Source organism: Vipera ursinii (genome assembly GCF_947247035.1).
Source record: "Vipera ursinii genome assembly, chromosome: 17".
NCBI lineage: Eukaryota > Metazoa > Chordata > Lepidosauria > Squamata > Viperidae > Vipera > Vipera ursinii.
The window spans coordinates 1,395,663-1,415,119 of record NC_139530.1 but is presented as its reverse complement, the minus strand read 5'-3'; the positions used below and the strand labels follow the sequence as shown (position 1 = coordinate 1,415,119).

Genomic DNA, 19,457 nt, shown 5'->3' with positions numbered 1-19,457 from the left:
CGGAATTTTTTTCCTACTGCGTTTCCCAGAATTCCTCAGCCGGCGCCGCTCTTTCCGCCCCGCCTCTATCGCCACGCCTCCGATCCGGACGCGCGGGCGTGCGTCCAATAGGGAAGCGGAGTGGGCGGGGCTGACGCTGCCGTGGGAATGGCGGCCGAGGGAGAAGCGGGTTTCGCCGCCGTCCCGGTTCCTCCGCCGGACAACTCGGCGCTGATCGGACGGGGCGCCTCCGAGGCTCTCCAGCTGTCCCGCGCGGCTCGGAAGGCGCAGCCGTCGGATCTGGTGGCCTTGGCCGAGCACGTGGAGAAGGTGAGCGAGAGTGCCTTTGGGCATGTGCAGAGTGCCGAGGGATCTCGGCCCCTGGGGGTGTCCAGAATGAACCCAGGGGAGACCTAGTGGGTTAGGGCGGAGGAATCCCAACGATAAGAGTCTATTACTTGGGGTTAATGGGAAAAAAACACACCCCTAATTTTACAATAGACGACAGGCCCCCTCCCTTCTTAGGGGAATTTCTGAGGACCTGGTTCTTCCCAGCCTCAGGCATTCGGGGGCTCTTCCTCTGGGCTTTTTATATTATTAATATTAATATTGATTTAATCTTCAGTTTGATTCACAAATTGGTAGAACCATTGACGTCTTCTTCCATAATCGCTGAGCTTCAATTTGCAAATCGCTTTATTAATATATCATTAATACTTACTGCTGTTATTATTATTATTCATTTTATTTCGTACACCAATCCCGAGTTGCTGTTTCAGAGGCGGGCCTTTTGTTTCCGCAGGCGGATGAATTTGTCCGAGCGAACGCCTGCAGCCGCTTGACCGTCATTGCAGAACAAATCCGATATTTACAAGAACAAGCCAGAAAGGTAAATGCCAGATTAGAATTATCAAGGTCATATTAATCCTGGGGGAATTCTGGGAGTTGCAGTCCACACAGCTTAAAGTTGCCGAGGTTGAGAAACATTGTTGTAATTCCTGTCTCGGTAATTTAATTTTAACAGAAACTGTCTAGGTAATTTAAATTTAACAGGAACTTTTTTCGGTACTGTTATGATTTTAGGTGGTCACTACATGGATGGCTGTAAGTTGTACCCCAACATTATAAATCGATGTTTGATTGGCCCATTTTTATGCCCAAAATATGTCCTTGTTTACTTTGTAGGTCCTGGAAGACGCCAAAAGAGACGCTGACCTTCACCATGTGGCCTGTAACTTTGTGAAAAAACCTGGAAATACTTATTACCTGTACAGGAGAGAAACTGGCCAACGTTATTTCTCTTTGCTATCCCCAAAGGTATTTATAAGCTGAAAAATGCTGGCGCAATATAAACCCTGGATGAAAAAAAATATATCTTTTTCCACCCTCAAGTCCTTGGCAACTTCAACTCCCAGAATTGTCCAATCTTTGCAGACCCAGCCCAGCATCTGATGATGATGTTCGTGGCCCACTACAAAGAGTTTGGTCATTTTTCCATTTCATTGCAGTCCCATTCCTTTTACAGAAGAATTGGCAAAAGTGGGGTGCGTACACTGTTCCTTTCAGGGATCTCCTTAACGTGCTCGTTTCTCCCTTCCATCTAGGAGTGGGGGGCTAGCTGCCCCAGCGAGTTTCTCGCCGCCTACAAACTGCAGCACGATCTCTCCTGGACGCCTTCGGATGAGGTGGAGAAGCGAGACGCCCAGCTCAACGTCCTGGAGAAGCTGCTGGACCAACAAACCGTTTTGCCCCCCTGCAGCGAACCCACTTTCCGCGGCCTTACAATGTGATGGTCGTTTGTCACCGGTGCCCATGAAAAATTAAGGAGACGTTCGGGCTCCTCTTTGCAAACCCCCTTCTCTTGCTTGCCTTTTGAGAAACGGAGGGTTCAAAATGACTCGATGACAATTTCCTGTTGGATATCTGGAAACATTTGCTGATTTTTTTTTTTAATTGGGTGGATTTCAGTTCCCCATCCGTGCGGTTTTAGGCATTTAATGATGGGACAGCTGCCTGAATAAAATAATTTAGCAGCTCGAAAAAAGTAGTAATTTAGCCTCGATCCGTGTCACCACCTGTAAGGAACAGTTCAGATTAAGACCGTCTCTCCTTTTTTCCCCCAAGATGGGAATCCCCTTGCTCTTCAGCAGAGAAGGTAAGAGGGGGCCTTGGAGGTCATTTAGTCCCACCCAGTTGCCATGGATAAAATCCTCAACGAACATGATTGTGCTCCGTGGGATAACAATGCACCGTTAATTATATTTATGTCTTGCCTTCCCACTGGAGAAGATTATCTATTTATAGAATGAACATATTTGGGGGGTTTTATTTTCATTTTCCCAATAAGCCCCTGTGTGGTACTTTGGACTGAAAGAAAACCACAGTTGTTTTTCTTTGTCTTATTTTTTTTTAATCAGAGGAAGGAAATTTAACTAGGAGTTTCGTTTAGCTAGGAATCCCATTGCACTGAGGATTGAATGTCTGGTATGGGACAACAGATCTTGTTCCTAACATTTTGGATATTAAAATTAAAGATCCTAAAAGTGAAGATAAACTAGTTGAAATGGAACAAAGAAAGAGAAGGAAAAAAAGTAAACACAAAAGTGCAGTGAGAAAGAATTTTTAAAAATACAAAGAAGTTTCCGATTTCCTTTGCAGCAAAGATAAATAAAATGATCTTGCTTGATTACAAAAAGTTCCCTTTTCTTCAATTTTCCCCCTATAATCATCAAAACCATGAGTGTATTTCCCCCCCTGTTTTATGCAAAATGACATGACTTTGTGTCAGTCTCTTTTTTTTTCTTCTCCCAGCCCAACCCACCTCGCAGGGCTGTTGTTGCTGGGAAAATAGGAGGCTGAAGGACTGCTGGATAAGGTTGCTGCCTTGAATTATTTATAAAAATAATGGAATAAAAATCTAATAAAAATGAAATGAAATGTCTACGAGGGGTTTCTAGTCATCCCTAAATGTAGATGCCTTTTCTCTGGAATGGTTGCGATGTTTAAATTAGTCACACGTTCGTGAAATGGATCTGGCTTCTTCCCCCTTGACTTAGCTTGTCAAAAGGTCGCAAAAGGAGATCACATGATCCCTGGGCGATACTGCAACCGTCGTAAATACGGGTCAGTTGCCAAGCATCTGAATTTTGATCATGTGACCATGGCAGAGCTTCAAGTGGTCGTAAGCATGAAAAACAGTCGCAAAGCCACTTTTTCAGTGGCGTCACTTTGAACAGTCACTAAATGAGGACTTTACCACTAAGTGATACTTTTTAAAGCAGCACAACTCAGGGCCATCTTTCCCCCACAGGTAGCAAAATAGGAATATACCCTGCCTGGGCAGCTAAATGAGGGTGTACAGCATATAAAATACGTATATACTTACGTGCACACATCTAGCATGTAAGTGTGTCCACACAGAGGCATGCATGTATGCAATACATACACACTGTATCTAGCCCACACAGGGGCATGCATACGCCTGTGCGTTTCTGTGTATGCAATTCATACAGCCACACGGACATATCTCTGCATGTCCAGTATATACAGGTACTCTGCATCTCGCATTCGTGTATAGGCAAGTGTTTATATGCACGCAGAGGCATAGATGCAGATATATGCAAACGTACATGCAGGTACTGTAACCTTTGGGGGTGTATACATATACACATGCATATATGTGTGTGTGTGTGCATACATGCATACACTACTAGCCTTTGCGCTTACCTACGTGCGAAGCGCCCCCTGCCGGCCCAGTCCACCCGCCGCAGATGCGGCGCGCAGCGGAGGGAGGGGCCTCCTCGGTAGGCGGGGCCGGCGAGGAGCGGGCCTTTCCCCTCGCGCCGCCTCAAGCCCCGCCTCTGCAGGGACGCGGTGACGTCAGCGCGCCCGCCCGCCCGCCCTTGCTGCCCAGGCGAGGAGACCCCGCAGCGAGCTGCCAACGCCCGGCGGAGCAGCGCTCTGAGGTGAGGCGGCGGCGGCGGCGGCGGAGACTCTCGGCCCGGTCGGAGGAGGGGAGGCGGCCGCCGCGATGCCCCCGGGGCGCTCGGCCTTGGTGGGGGAGGGCAGCTCGGCCCTTTCCCGGGGGGTGGGGGAGGGGCGCCGCTACCGGAAGGGGGAGGGGGCGCCGGATCGGGCCGGGGGACTACAACGCCCATCCTCCCCGCGGCCTGTCCTCGCGCGGGGAGGACGGGAGGCGGGGTACCGACGGCGGGAGGCGGCTGGGGAGGATGGGCCCTGGAGTTAGGCACGCAGATCGGGCGGGGAGGGAGGCGCTCTGGAGGGGCCAACCGGGGTGCGTGTGTGTGTGCGTGTGTGCGTGTGTGCAAACACAAGGCCGGCCGAGTGGGGGTCTCCCGTGGGGGCGGGGCGGAGGTGCCTTCCTGTATTCTCTCCCCCCTCCCCCCCTCCAGGAAGGGGGCGAGGAGGAGGAGGAGGAGGCCCGGAAGGCCATAGAGAGCGGGGCCGCGGGAGGGATCGGCCTCTCTTCCGGCGCTGGGGGAGGGAGGGTAAGAGAAGGGCAGGGGGAGGGGTCCGTCGCGGAGGAGGGGGCGGCTGGGAAGAGAGGCCTTCCTGCCTTCCCTCCATATCCTTCCCTCCCTCCTCCTCCTCCTTTCCTGGCTTGGCAAGATGGGGCTGGTGGGGGTTTTTTAGGAAAGGGGCCCGGTTGCAGGTATGGCAGTGGGGAGGGGGCTTCTCTATAGGGCCCTGGCTGGGCAGCAGACAGAGAGGCCAGCAGGGGGTTTCGCCCACTTCTGCTGGGCTGCACCAGCCCTGCTCAGCCTCCCCGTTGACATCTCAACAGGTTTAAACGTGAACAAAGTGCTCTTTTGCATTGTCCGCGAATGTCACTCCTGTTTTTTACACTGGGGATATAAACTGCCAATTAATTTAGGGTGGAAATAGCCCTCCCTGTACAGTACTGAATGTATGTTGTATATACCCAAAATGTAATGGCCTGCCTCTGGGGTCCGCAAACTTGGCAACTTAAGTTTTGTGGACTTCAGCTCCTAGAATTCTCAGGCGGCCAAATCCACAAGTCTTAAAAGTTGCTAAATTTGCCCATGGTCTGCCTAATGGGAGATTTACGGCTGGTAAAATATTTGACATATTTTCTTTTGCCTGAATGAGAGCAGGCAAAATGGCAGCATTTCAAGTTTTGCTCCTCTACCACATGCAAATTTGCATCTGTGAGGTCTTCTCATTACTGTAGAGGAGGCTTCTGCAGCTTTTCAACCCCACTGTCTCAAGGATGGGTCTGTAGCCTTGTATTTCGTAGGTTAAAAACAGGATTATACTATGTCATCACTAACTTGAATATCTTGCATGATATTTCTCAAGATCAGAAGTAAAGGGATTGTAAAAGCTCTGATTTAAACAGCGCTATTTTCCTTTAATCCTATAGAATTTTTATAGTTTGTCCATTTATTTTCTTGATCTAGGATAAAGAATAACTAATGCCTTTAATTTAGAAATAATTTAGGGGACCCAACAGCATAAATGCAGATTATACAGTTATATTGGTAACTAGTATTTAAGCAAGCAGTTATAGGAATCGTAAAAGTGAATTCTCTTACATAATGACATAGTGAGTTTTGAATTTGAGCATTTTTAAACAGTTTTCTACATATTCAAATAGATTGGCTCACCAGTAATGTGGAAATGATAGCCCTTTAATGATTGCTCCTTAGAAGTATATAATATTTGTAGAGAGCTAAAACTGAAGTCTCCTTGGTATTCTTTATGAATGAACTCAGTATATAATTTGTCTCATAATATTTTGTTTAGGTCAATATTTTGAATTCATATTTTGGACATTCTGAAAAAAGTGAAGCTACCTTGCCTTCAATTAAACTATTACTCTTTGTAGATTGAACCTGAAGTAGCTCTCTGTATTTATAACATAAAGTTTGTGTCTTGTTTTTAAGCTGAAAAGTTCTCATATAAAAAAAAACACCTCTGAATTAGAAAGTCCTCATTTTGTTCCCCATCTCAGGAGAATAAGAAAGAGTTTCTGTGTTGTTCCTTGACATACGAAGCACTCCCAATGGGCCACACCGAAGCTTAGGTTTTATTACCGATCCGGATTGGGGTTGTGTGGACCGAATTGTGTGAAGGAAAGAGATAGGGAGAGGTTTTGAAGGTAAGCGTAGCCTGAGATGGCACTGAAGTGAAAGGAGCCCTTAATGTTACCTTGGCTGATTTGAAGGCTGGCCTCCGAGAGGGGGAGGAGTGGGTGGGCTAAGTGCCTGCAAAAGTTGGTTTCTCTGTCCCAGTCCGGTTGCCAGACAGGCATAAAGCAGGAGAGCAAGTAACTTGAGGGATTGCAAATCTACTTTTGTTTCTGGTTTGCTTACGTTTTGTTTGCGTTTGCTCAGAGGGCTGGAAAATTTCTGCCCATTAGTTTGTGTTGGTGAGTGGGAAGGAAGATCAATCAGCCTGTTGATTGGTCCTCCCTCATATTCCTTTGTGTTGATTGGCTTCTCTGATCAGTCGTTTCGACCTGAGTCTTAATACCATTTAGATATTCACCCTGTTTTGGAAAAAATGTGTTCAAACATGTCATGATAAAACCTTTCAGGAGTTGTTCAACTTCTGTGCAGAATATGTAATAAACAGTTTTTTAGTCCCAGCTTAAATGTCAAGAGATGGATAGCAATCATTAAATTTGCTTTGTAATGAATCCTATGATATTTTGCAGTTACTGGAATTGTACATGTGCTAAGAATTAGATATTGCTCAATACTGGATGTAGGCTGTCCAATTTCAACCATATTGTATACACTCTCTCTCTCCTGTACATTTGTGGAGAAAGCTGCCTTATAAGAAGCAAAACGTTGATAGGATAGTGTTGCAAAGGCAATTTCAAGATTTCTTTCCCTAAAGTGGCTTTTGCAGTTGACTGATGGGAATTTTGTCAGTGCTCAGGTGGTGCTCCAGATGTTTTGGGATGGCACCCAAGGCGCCTATTCCTATTGGTACTAACTTTGCTTTCTTTTGCCACAGTTGTTCTACTTCTGTTTGCAGATATTTATTACTTTACGACTTTCCCCATTTTTTCCTCTTCTATTCTTCTGTCTCCAGACAATGTCCACAATCCAGATTTTTTTTTTCGTCTTATCAGTAGATGAAAAATCCATCTGGGCTGTTATGTGACAGGTGTTGGTTGTCTGTTTGAATTCTAAAAAGACTTAGAGCACTTTAGCTTCTTCATTTTCTAAGCTGGGTTGGCAAGATCAGAAATGAGGGGGTGATAAGCCGCTTGGAAAAGCCGAGGGTAATCATCAAAACAATTAAAACACGAAAGTTAGAATATTTCGGACAGGTGGGACATCCAGAAAAATACGCCATGCTCCATTTAATCCTCCAGGGAAAGATGGAAGGGAAACGAGGTCTAGGCAGAAGAAGGACATCCTGGCTTCAAAATCTAAGGGACTGGTTTGGGCAAAACTCAGCAGCACTATTTTGTTTGGCTGCTGATAAAAACATGATCGCCAACGTCCGATAACGGATATGGCACAAGAAGAAGATTTTCTATGACTTGTTGAATTTTAAAAGAGGCTTATTTTAACCTTTTCTGACAGAGTGGAGATCCATATATTTGTTACCCATTTTTGTTTACACTCTTAAAAATGAACATTTCCATTTTAAGGTGAAATGTAACAAATGTAACAAACTGAGTGAAAAATAATCAGAAGTGTGTAGATGTTGTACCACAATGGAGAGTAAAGTTTGTGTACAAACAAATAGGCCAGGTTTACTGTGGCTGCATAACAGAAGAAAATAATCATATACTGGGGAGATGTGTCTTGATGAGACTCTAATATTAAAGAAGTCTTAGCAAGCTTTTATTATGATTATTATTTACTCCAATTCCCTAAAATGCAATATCAATAGTCTCCAGTACTTTTGCAGCTCTGCTTCCTTGTGGCTGTGCCTGTTGATGTTAAGAAACATGAAAAGAAACCAGTCAAAGTTCAGTGATGTAGAGGGACACTCCCATTAATAGGAGGGGCTGTACAGTATTGTCGTTACTTGGTATAAATCTGCTGTTAAAAATAATTCGTCTCTACATTTACATGACGAATGAGCCAACTTCTAAGAACCTCTGGATGACTTGTAGCAGAATTTTAAAAATGCGCAAGGATTTTGGGGTTGGTAGATTTCAGCATCCTGAAAAAGCATGTTCTTTGGTGTAATGTACAAATGATAGACATAAGCTGGGATGTGATTGTTACCTCTGAGGGCCTACTTGCAAAAACAGGAAGGAAAGTTCTCATGGTTAAAACCAAATTCTAACTTTGGCATGAATTTTAGAGCTACTACGAAGAATGAAAGTTTTACATTGTACTGCACAATGTGTAATATAACTTACTTGCATTGTACTACATAACCTCTTGTTTCATATTCCTGCTTTATAGAAAAACTTGTACAAGGCTTGTTATGCAAATGCTGGCATTTTCTGTTTGAGGGGGAAAAAGAGAGCTTTCAGCTTCTTGTTGGTCATGAGTTAGAGCCTTTTCATCAATGTTTCTACCGCCCAGGATCCCTTGTGAACAGCAAATTTGTTGTGGGATTTCCTGGAACTTTCCTTGTGAGGGAACAAAGCTAAAGTATAATTTGGAATCTTATAATCAGCTAGATTATGTGGGGAAAATGGTTTTAATCTCCCCTTCATGATCCCGTTCTCTTTGATCTGCTTTTGGGGGGGGGGGTTTCTATCACTGTAGCTGAATATCTTGAGAGGCCTATGAAGAAAATGCAATGCTAAAAAAATATTTTCTATCCTTCACGCAATTACATTACATACTGTTTTTCCCCCCAGATTAATTTTGGACCTGTTATAGCAAGAAACGTGAACTATGCAGACAATTAAGTGTGTCGTTGTGGGAGATGGTGCTGTTGGTAAAACATGTCTTCTAATTTCTTATACAACAAATAAATTTCCCTCTGAATATGTACCAACGGTGAGTAAAAAGGTGTTACTTTCCTTTTTTCTTGTACAAAGCTAAAGAACAGAGAACTATGGCACTGCTAATTAGACACACATGAATACTGACCATAGCACATGGCCACCGTCTGCTTAGTTTAAATTTTTATTCCTGCCTTTTTTTATACAGAAATCAAGGCAGTAAATATACCTAATGCTTCTGTCTCCTAGTTTTCCCCACAACACCCACCCACCTTATGAACTGGGTTGGCCTGAGTGAGTGACCGACTGACTAGTTTTCAGGCTTAAGGAAAATCTAGCATTCAGTTTCCTGGTATTTAATCTGTAACAACATTGTATTTTAAAATGTCAAATGCCAGAATGTTAGTTTTTCTTAAAAGGCCTTTGATTTGTAGGTGGGAACCTTGTATTGTATTGTAATTACATGTTGACTTAATTGTTTGATTAGAAATAATGGTTCCAAGTGGAACAGGGTTAGGGTCCTGTGGTCACCGTTGTTGTTGTTGCCTGTTGGTTAAGGATACATTTCGCTGATTAACTTGGTGGTAGCAAGCTTTGAAAGGAGATAATTGCTTTTCCCAACTTGATTGGACGGTTATTGAAACCCATTAGCGATGGATTTCTTAACAGGTTCATATTTCTATATAAATAGTTGATTTTGAGTCCCAGGTATGTTTTGTGTTTGGAAGAGAATAATTGGTTCTGAAAGTTGTTTCTTCTCTATTAACTCTCCAGGTGTTTGATAACTATGCTGTAACAGTGATGATTGGCGGGGAGCCATACACCTTAGGCCTGTTTGATACAGCAGGTAACTGCTTTTTGACTGTTCATCCTTTGATGAAGAAGGTGACCTGCGTTGTAGTTGCTATAGCACAGCTTGATTGACTGTTGATTTTTTTTTAATAAACGTCAGTTTATAAGTATGCCAAATATCAGAGTAATGTTATATCTGCCCAAACTAGTATAGTATAAAGAATGCTAGTTTGTTTGTTGTCCCTTTCCACCCCCTTGTCCTTATGTGGGACTAAGTTTTAATTAATTTGTAAGCTGTTTTGGAAGCCTCTCTAGCAGAGGGAAGGAATAAAATATTACTTGGTGGATAGTTCTTGCTTCTCTCCTGTATCCTCTTTAAAATCCCTTCCAGCCTCATGAATACACTGAGTGAATCCACCAGAATTTCTTAGTTGGGAACTGACACATAGGATGACTATAGCTGTCATTTCCTGCATTGCATAGATCTCAGTTTGCAAGTGTGGCAGATCCCCAGATGGTAAGGAAATGTTTAGGGAATGTACAGCTTTCTCAGAAGTGGAACTCCCTCTGCTTCTATGGGGAATAGGTAGCGATCTGCAACGCTAAATTTATTTACCAAGCGTGGCCTTGATCTCTCCGGAGAAAGTGGAGAATGACAGCATGTCGTGTCTGACCTTGGAGTAAGCCTTGATTTTTCTGCCCAAGGGCAGATAACTGTGCCATTCTTCCTGTTAAGAAGCAACAATCTGAAAGTGCGACTAAATTTTATTCTGGGAACTGCATCCTGCTAATTTACATGGTATCGTTTGGAATTCTTGAGTCATGGGTGGAAGTGGATGCTTCCCTTTGAGTCACCTGAAAGAAGAGAAAGCAATTTTGCTGGAATCTCGTTCAGTAAGAATTCCTTTCTCAGACTGACCTATCAGAGTTCAAATTCTAACAGAGGTACAGATAGTCCTTGACTTAACACCCGTTTCTTTCGTGACCGAAGTTACGACCGCACTGTAAAAAAGTGACTTACGACTATTTTTCACACGACTGTTGCAGCATCTCGCAGGATCAGGTGATCAATACTCAGACGCTTGGCAACTGACTCGTATTTATGACGGTTGCAGTGTCCCGAAGCAATCCACTTAACAACTGTGTGTGCGAGAAAGGTCGTAAAACGGGAGAAAAGTCACTTAACAAATTTCTCACTTAGCAACATCAGATTTTTTTGGGGGGGTCGATTGTCATAAATCTAGGACTTCCTGTATACCTAGGTAAAATTTTGTTCTTTCTACCCTTTCCTCCACCCCGTGACCAGGTTTCTAATGTCGGTCTCTTTTATTTTTTCCCCCCCAGGACAGGAAGATTATGACAGATTACGGCCCCTCAGCTACCCACAGACAGATGTATTTCTGGTCTGCTTCTCTGTGGTGTCGCCCTCTTCGTTTGAGAACGTTAAGGAAAAGGTGAGGGTGTCCAGCCCGCAAACGTGCAAATGTTTTCAATCCGTGGTGTTCCCTCGGAGGACCTTTCATTACCAAGCTAGGATATTGAACCAGCTTGGTTATGAACCGTCTGCAAGGGAAAGAACCACGATTTGGGACGGACTCCACCCTTCCATCCTGAGCTACAACTATTCTCTTCCGTCGCGGCTTTTAACCCTCCTGGCCGCAACCCGGCGTTTCCTTCGTGTGGTTGATTTTTTACATTGTGACCGGTACGTTTGTTTCCTCTTCAGTGGGTCCCTGAGATCACTCACCATTGTCCGAAGACTCCGTTTCTGCTTGTCGGGACGCAGATTGATCTCAGAGACGACCCCTCCACTATTGAGAAGCTTGCCAAGAATAAGCAGAAGCCCATCACTCCCGAGGCGGCGGAGAAACTGGCGCGGGACTTGAAGGCTGTCAAATACGTGGAGTGCTCTGCGCTCACACAAGTAAGCCCCCCCTCTTTAAATCCATCTGCGTGGCTGTTGTTAGCAGGGGGGAGGGGGGAAGAAAGCTCAGAGGGCGACGGGGCTTGGCAGGTTTGAAATTCCTCTCGGAAGGTTCTCGTCGTCGTCGTCGGCTTTGTGCAGCTTTCAGAAACCGACTGTAGGAATCCGATCACTCGGCAAATCTTTTGGAGCAATTTTTTGCAGCCAGTGTAAAAAAAAACAACAAGAAGACAACCACCTAGCAAACTGGATCGCAGAGAGCAAACAACGAGGGTGGGGTCACCGTCCATTAACCATTACAGCACCGAAAACATAAGTTCAACCATTCCTATTTAATTTCCCACTGATTTGAAACCCGATTGCCGGTGGAGCTGGTACCTCAGTATCCTGAGCTCTTTGTAGACAAATCGGATAATTGCCAAGGCAGGAGGAGGAGGAGGAGGAGGAGGAGGAGGAGGAGGAGGAGGAGGAGGAGGAGGAGGTGGCAGCTTGAAACAAGCGGTTGGGCTTGTCGGACAACCCCGAATCTCTGTCAGCCTCACCCTGCAGGATTTCAACTGGGTGTCTCATTAGGATTGTGGCCTGGGATGCCAGTAGAAAGGGCATTTGTCGTGGGGTCTGGGTGGTTGCCTGTGCTCTCTTAGTGCAGGGCTCCTAGAGGAAAGGGTCAGCCATGGCAGGAGACAGGGAGGGGCGACGATGGTGATACGGCAGGTGAATTTGGTGGGATGGAGGATAGGGCGGGCGGGGGGGCAACTGCCTGAGTTTCAAAGTGTGCCTGATGAACACAAACACAGCCCCACAATTGTGAAACACTGTCGGAAACAGCACCGGACAGCCAAAGGGGTGGTGTTAACCCACAGTTTTGAATCGTAGCCCTCGGAGTTCTCATCCGGCACGAAGAGGGCGACGTGGGGAATAAAGGGCAGGTAGTCCTTGACTTAACCAGCGCAATGGAGCCCCAATTTTCCGTGGCTAAGCGAGACGTTTGTTCAGTGGATTTTGCCCCGTTTAAACGAACTTCCTTGCCGCAGGGGTTGAGGGAATCGCTGCATCTGTTCAGTTAAAGTGTGACAAATAGTCACGAGCCCCTTTTTTTCAGGGCCGTTGTAACTTCAAACGGTCGCTAAGTGAACCGCTGTTAAGTCGAGGACTACCTGTAACTGAAGTCTTACCTGGACCACATTATAGTGTCAGCGAGGGGAAGCTTTGGAAGTATTTTCTTCAAGGGGGTGGGGCTGGAGACAGAGAGTGTTTCTCCCGTATTTAGACCTATTTTTGAGAGGGAGCTTGGCCTTTTGGAGTGCAAAGTGTAAAATAAACAGCAGAAATCAAGGTGCGTACAGAGGAACTTAATTCTCGCACTTGGGTAGGAAGGAAAGCCTTTGCCGATGTGGTTAGCTTTAAAAGAAAGTTGTTCTTGTTTTAATGCACATAAAGAAGGGGAAATAATAATAATAAGAAGAATAGAAAACCAAACAGAAGTAAAAAGAAACAGAATCATGTTTCTTTCTTGATTTCAAGTGTTGTGGCTACGTACAGCCTAGAATAAATTGCTTGTTTCATGTCACATTAGCTTCCTAGGAGACGTCAGTTGGCCCTAAAACTCCAAAATTCTCATTTCTCTTGGAAAACGAGCTTTTAGAAAGCTTTTTCATAAATAGATGCACACCTGAACCATACTTGAAAGCTTTTCTGGAGACAGGTCATAAAAGATTCTCAGCTCATGCCGATATATCTCACGGTAGATTTAGACAGATCCAGTTTCACAGCTGGCTACGGCAGTGGTGTTTCTTTTCTTGGAAAACAGCCTGTTTGCTGCAGATCGGGACTTTGCGTGCTGATGTGGCTGTTGCCCACAGACGCAAGGCGTTTTATTTGAACCATTATTTTTGTTTTGTTATGTTTTCTGTCTTATTACTGGGATGTCTGCAACTGCTGGAGTTGACTGAGAATCCCAGAGGTTGAATTTGCTCGCCCCAGAAAATTGGGAGGGAGCTGTCTAAACAGGAATGTAATTAGTTTCCCCTGGAAGTATGGGTCTCTGTAGCAAATTAACACCTTCGTGGGTAGCAGCGTTCCAGTTGTACGGGAACAGCTGTTGGAAAAACTTTCTTTCTCTAATTTTACTTTGCGTGTGGAGGGTTGAAATATTAAAACCAGAGCGCAGATTATTTATTTTATCAATCGTATCTGCATAGATTCCCATCTTACAAGAGAGTAACTCTGAGAGGGGTGTGTGTGCTGAGAGTAGTAAGTGAAGAATTGCCCCAAAGAAGAGGCAGTCGAGCAATTGTCCAAAGCACCCGAAGGCAGGACAAGAAACAACGGATGGACACTAACCAAGGAGAGAAGCAACCTGGAACTAAGGAGAAACTTCCTGACAGAACAATTAATCAGTGGAACTCCTTGCCTCCAGATGTTGTGGGTGCTCCAACGCTGGAAGTTTTTAAGGAGAGACTGGACAGCCGTTGGTCTGAAATGATATAGGGTTTCCTGCCTGAGCAGAGGGTTGGACTAGATTTCCCCCCAAGGTCCCTTCCAACATCATTATTATTTTTATTATTTTTATTATTTTTATTATTTTTATTATTATTTTTATTATTATTATTATTATTATTATTATTATTATTATTATTATTATTATTATTATTATTATTAATTAATTAATTATTTGGAAACGGCCACCCTTTGACAGCTGGTTCACCCTATCCAGTAAATTTTGGCAACGCATTGCAGTAGCAAATGTTTTCACACAGAAACCTGGTTGGTTTCTGTCGAGGGAGCTGGTTGCTGGTAAGCGGTGAAGAAACCACTGCGGCTCGTGGGGCTGACGCTAGTGGTATCGTCAAGCGCTTTCGAGTAGAACGAGAGTCCTTTGGGCCTGGGCTCCTTTTTTAAGCCTCCAACCACACAAAATCAGGTCGTTTTCCTCCCCTCTGTGGATGTGCTTTAGACTAGAGCCAAGAAGACTATAAGGTCACGTTTAAGTAAAGACCTCCGTTTAGAGCCGTGGAGGCTGGTGTTCAGGTAGAACGCATGCTAGCCCCCTGTGCTCTGCTTGCCTCCCCTTTCTTCCTCCAGAGATCTACTTTGTGCCCAAAGTAAATCTCCTTCACCTTTTGTTCCTGAATGCTCTTTGAATCTGCTTGCTAGCCTGTGTGCTCGTGTGTGTGTGTGTCTCTAAACCTCTAACCAGGCTGCTATCTTTTTCTCCTTCCCCTCTGTCTTATAGAGAGGTCTGAAGAATGTATTTGATGAGGCTATCCTAGCTGCTCTCGAACCCCCGGAAACTCAACCCAAACGGAAATGCTGTATATTCTAAAACAGCTTCCTCTTTTTTTTTCTTCTTCTTCTTCTTCCTTTCCTCCTTTCTTGTCGCCGCTTCCTCTATCCTGCTGTAGAAAGTTGGTTGAAAAAAACAACAACAACGCCATCACCGCCAATAAAACCATCCTGAACGAAAGAAAGAAGCCGTGTCTTTACTTAATGTCTTAGAGCAAACTCTGTATTAGCTTTGAGGGCTGGGAAGGGATTAGATACTGCTTTTTTAAAAAAATAAAAATAAAAAATGGGTGTGGCTATGAAATATGAAAATAGAACCGTGAAAATGTGCTGGCTCTTTAATAAGCGTATACGAGTAGGTCTCGGAGATGCCGTGGTAGCTTTGCTTAGAATAATTTAAAAAAAATTGGGAGGAATAATTGAAAAAAATGGTAGGATTTTTATATCTCAATGAAAAAGACTGTACAATCTTATTTCTCTCCCTCCCTCCCTCCCTCCCTCCTTCCTCTCCTCTCCTCTTTCTCTCTCAACTGTATTTGCATGATGATTGTACCTGACATGCTGACCTGCAAGTAATACTAAAATGATTTTTCCCCCTCCGTGCAGTGGGTTTTTGCTATACTTTTGGTTGTTTGTGGTGTCGTGCAATGTTTGTTGGGGTCCTGGGGGTGTGTGTGTGTGTGTGTGTCTGGAGCGCACGCTCCTTTGACGAGGGCCGACATCTGTTTTCCAGGGACGTGGTGATAATCACTTGGATTCCTTCTTTAAAGCTTGCACTGTAAACATGTAAAGCTTTTCTCTGGGGGGTGGGGGGGGGAAAGAAACGTCACACTTTTTTTGACCTCTGTTGTCCAAAGAAAGGAAATGATCTCCAATTGTAGTACCTGAACATTTCAAAATTAAAAAAAAAATAGCTGTTTGTATAAATGCCTGATGAAGCATTATTCCTGTCTGTTGTTCATTTGCTTCACTTTTAACACCTTTGCGCTCTCACGCTGGACCGGGTTTGACTACACCATCCACTTCTTTCTGCGTCCTCCTTTGCTGCTTCAGTAACTGCCGATCGATCGGGGTCTTCCAGCAAACTTTTGGGGGGGGGGGCGGGGGGGAAGGACCCCACGTTCTCACTTGCTTCTGATCTAACCTGGTTGGCACTTTCCCTAGACTCGCTTCTCCTTTCTTTCCAAACCCCCCCCCCCGTGTCACACACATTGCTTCTCAAAAGGTGAAGATCGGACACGCTTGCTTTCATTTCTCCACACGCTCCTGTGCAATCAGCGAGTGCCAGCTCCATTCTCTCTCTCTCTCTCTCTCTCTCTCTCTCTCTCTCTCTCTCTCTCTCTCTCTCTCCAAGATTTTCAAATTTGGGGGGTGCTCGGGCTTACTTCCTTGCCTTTGAAGCATCGGGGGGGGGCCCTTCGCATCTTAAAGCTTCAAGCTGCTTTTCAGTAACGCCACCTCGGTCCAGGCCGTAATTAAATCCATAAAAGCACACCCGGCTAGGAATATTGCTTCATAGCAGAGTCCCCCCCCCCCCCGTTTTCCTCCGAACTTCAGTTTTAATTTTGTCTTTGTTGGGTATTTTTTTTTGTTTGTTTGTTTTAAATTCTGTTTGCTTTGAATAACCCAGACAATGAGACCGTCCCTTTCTCTTTGCCCCTTTTCAGAAAGGACTAAAGAATGTATTTGACGAAGCGATACTGGCTGCTCTGGAGCCCCCGGAACCGAAGAAGAGCCGCAGGTGTGCACTGCTATGAACGTCTTCTTGCCTCTTCACGGCCCCTCCTGCCAAGCCTGGTGTTGATGTCATACTAAAAGCAATGTTGAAATCGAAACTAAAAAAAAAAGAGTCAGATTTTTCCAATATTTTCATTTTTTTTAAAAAAAAAAAACTTTTTTTTTTTGCAATAATGACAAAATGCCGCGCACCCTTTCCCCCATCACGCTCTCTGTGCGAAAGGCGAACCCGTTAGCCTTTTTCTTCCAGTGCCCTTCAGTTAGACTTAATTCTTTTAAAAACCCAACGTAGAGTAACGTATCTCGGCACTGATTATTAGTACCAGGGGTTTTTTTTGTTCTTCTTTTTTTTTTTGGGTTACTGTTGAATTTGTTTTTGCGTTTTGTTTTTGAGATTCAGGCATGCTTAAATGATTTTTGTTCTTCCTGTAACAGACTAATTCTTAAGTCTCTAGCTTTCGAGACCCTCTTCCATCCTGCTAGGCTGGCCGTATTTTTGGAGCCCGTTGTGTTATTTTTGGAGCCAGCTTCCAACTGAAGGGTTGAGCAGGCTTCAGTCCTTGGGGGAGATTCTGCGAGCCGAGAGTGACCGTCCCGAAAATGGTGCTCCTTTTGTCGGGAGGTGTGTGTTCATCTCCTCTGAAGTTGCCTTGCTTGGCGCTCTCGTTTCCCCTTCTTTCCTCCAAAGCAGTCGGGAACCTCGGCCCTCTCTTTTGGAAGACACAAAACCTCAGTTAGCCCGTCGTCATCGGTCCGTTCAGCCAAAAGCTTTTGTGTGTGTCTGTGTGTCTGCGCGCGTTTGTTCCCACTGGGGGAATCCCACCCCTTTTTGCCAATTGCTGATGCTTTTGAGGTGGTTTTTTTTTTGTTTTTGTTCTTGTCAGTTGAGTTCCGAAAAAACGAAAGCAAACCAGCACACCTGGCAATATATGAGCTGTTTAATGGAAAAGAGAGAAGAGCCTGCTTTTATTAAAGGCCATTTCTGGGGTTTGTCCCTCCTCCATCCCTTCTCTTGGTAAGCGGAGGCTTCTTGCCATCAGCAATATGACGTGTCTCTGCCTTCAGCTGTGGCAAGAGTGGGAAGCTAGCAAACTCGCTGTGTGGGTTTTGCATCGGAAGAGAGGCGGAGGAGAAGATAATGACAGTAGCGTAGGGTGAAGGCTGGCAGAAGCGGTGATCAAACCAGGCCCCATCCTCGGTCTCCTGATGGGTGGGGATCTCTTAAACTCCAGCGGTCATCGGGATCTTCCCCAAATACACCCTGGCTTAATAACTTCTCAGATCTGCCCAGATTCTAATTCTTCTAGACTCCTTAGTGTTGAACCGATGCTTATTTCCCCTCTCCATGTCTTGAGTTCTTTGTATATGCCTTTTTCCCCCCCTCCAGATGTATTAAACATAAAACCTATCTTCACAAGCCCGGCTAAGCATAGTTTTTTTTACTTACCCTTTCCTTCCTTGGCATCTCGGGTTTTGTCTCTTTAAAATAAGCCCAATATCCACTTAAAAAATGTCTCCAGCTGCTGAAATCTTTCCTCCCTCCCCTGGCATTCATTTGGATCTCCCAGTTCATTCGGATCTCTGCTGACTGGGGCTCTTCTTAGCTGACGTCGTCCCGTTTAGAAAACGGTTGAATGAAAACTCTGCGTACGTGTGTGGTCAGTCACCACCACGCCGAAGCAAGGCTTGGCTGGGGGATTCTGGATGTTGGAAGTCCGCCCGTCTTTAAAGGAGCTGACACCGGATTAGATAAAACCCCGGGACAGTTCTAATAAAGTTTGTCTGCGGAGTGTGCTTTTTTTTCCGAACAGCAAAGTTGGAACTTAAAATTGCGAAGCTCCGCTCTGCACTTTTGGAAAAAAGAACCACTAGGTGGGGGAACTGAGCCGGTTTAGACAGCTCTTTCTCCATTTCTGCCCCCCCCCCATCCCCAAATTTCTGCTGTGGAATATATAATTTTAGGGGAGGTCTGGCTGAATCCAGAAGCCTCCAAATCTAGTCGTTTATATTTCCAGCAACTTTCCGGAACAGCCTTGGCTGCATCTCAAGGACCGGCTGCCAAGTTGTTTACATCAACAAGAGGTTTTCTGGAAAGACCCACGAAACAGCTGGGCCCGGGTGTGCGGCGGGGGTGGGTGGGGACCAGAGTCTGCCAGGGGAAATTCACCGGCGGTGGGGGCGAACTGTTCTTGCAGAATCCAGGGTGGCCCTTGAGTTGGCAGGGGCCCCCACCTTACAAAGACATGAGCATACAGGTCGTCCTTGACTTAACGGCCAGAATTGAGCCCAAGATTTCCGTTGCTAAGCCAGACGGTTGTTAAGTGAGGTTTGCTCCATTTTACGAACCTCCTTGCCACCGTTGTTGAGGGGAATCCCTGCAGTTGTTAGAGGTTAGCTACATGGTTGTTAAGCATCCCGGCATCTTGCTTTTCTTCCAAGGTTTTTGCAGCCCCATGGAAGGCCACTAGAACTGAGCAACACCCCCCCCCCCCCCACACACACACACCTACTCCAGAAATCGCATCGGAAGCTTCTAGCATGTTGTTTTCATGGTGACCTGCCCAATTGCCTCTTCGGGAGGGGACACGCACACCGCGCGCCAGCGAGAGAGAAGAACAAGCTCTGCCCTCCTATTGTTGCCTGTCGCAGTTCTCGCCAGCATCCAAAAATAGCTGTGGATTTATCGTCCCCATTTAAAGCCTGCTGATCTGGTTGCCCTCCGCACATCCTGAGGCAATGAATTCCACAGGTTAACCGATTAGACACTTGTCAAAAAGTCCTGCTTTTGCTCTGCCTTGGCATTAGATCCCTGGGAGTTTTAGAAAGTTT

The 19,457-nt window shown here is 45.2% G+C and overlaps 2 protein-coding genes across 4 annotated transcripts; both read left to right on the top strand.

Moving 5' to 3' along the window:
* The first annotated feature begins 87 nt into the window (after positions 1 to 87).
* On the top strand, positions 88 to 2,920 carry LOC310647883 (uncharacterized protein C1orf50 homolog). Its single transcript, XM_083375454.1, has 4 exons — positions 88 to 309; positions 782 to 868; positions 1,165 to 1,296; positions 1,584 to 2,920. Exons 1-4 carry the CDS (start codon positions 148 to 150, stop codon positions 1,767 to 1,769), a joined length of 567 nt encoding a protein of 188 aa, XP_083231580.1. The 5' UTR covers positions 88 to 147; the 3' UTR covers positions 1,770 to 2,920.
* A 924-nt stretch (positions 2,921 to 3,844) lies between these two features.
* Positions 3,845 to 18,045, top strand: CDC42 (cell division cycle 42). Of its 3 annotated transcripts, none has more exons than XM_083375451.1 (6): positions 3,845 to 3,944; positions 8,804 to 8,945; positions 9,665 to 9,737; positions 11,027 to 11,136; positions 11,409 to 11,606; positions 16,559 to 18,045. In XM_083375451.1, exons 2-6 carry the CDS (start codon positions 8,841 to 8,843, stop codon positions 16,646 to 16,648), a joined length of 576 nt encoding a protein of 191 aa, XP_083231577.1. In that variant the 5' UTR covers positions 3,845 to 3,944; positions 8,804 to 8,840; the 3' UTR covers positions 16,649 to 18,045. The 3 variants fall into 3 exon arrangements, with proteins under 3 accessions (XP_083231577.1, XP_083231579.1, XP_083231578.1); XM_083375453.1 differs by lacking the exon at positions 16,559 to 18,045 and adding an exon at positions 14,842 to 16,525; XM_083375452.1 differs by lacking the exon at positions 3,845 to 3,944 and adding an exon at positions 5,858 to 6,121.
* The last annotated feature ends 1,412 nt before the right edge of the window (positions 18,046 to 19,457 follow it).

Bases quoted from the DNA above. Each gene is read 5' to 3' on its own strand.
- LOC310647883 (XM_083375454.1), top strand. From the start codon at position 148: ATGGCGGCCGAGGGAGAAGCGGGTTTCGCCGCCGTCCCGGTTCCTCCG. The intron at 310-781 runs GTGAGCGAGAGT...TTGTTTCCGCAG, and splicing joins TGGCCGAGCACGTGGAGAAG to GCGGATGAATTTGTCCGAGC. The intron at 1,297-1,583 runs GTATTTATAAGC...CCTTCCATCTAG, and splicing joins TCTCTTTGCTATCCCCAAAG to GAGTGGGGGGCTAGCTGCCC.
- CDC42 (XM_083375451.1), top strand. From the start codon at position 8,841: ATGCAGACAATTAAGTGTGTCGTTGTGGGAGATGGTGCTGTTGGTAAA. The intron at 9,738-11,026 runs GTAACTGCTTTT...TTTCCCCCCCAG, and splicing joins AGGCCTGTTTGATACAGCAG to GACAGGAAGATTATGACAGA. The intron at 11,137-11,408 runs GTGAGGGTGTCC...TTTCCTCTTCAG, and splicing joins TTGAGAACGTTAAGGAAAAG to TGGGTCCCTGAGATCACTCA.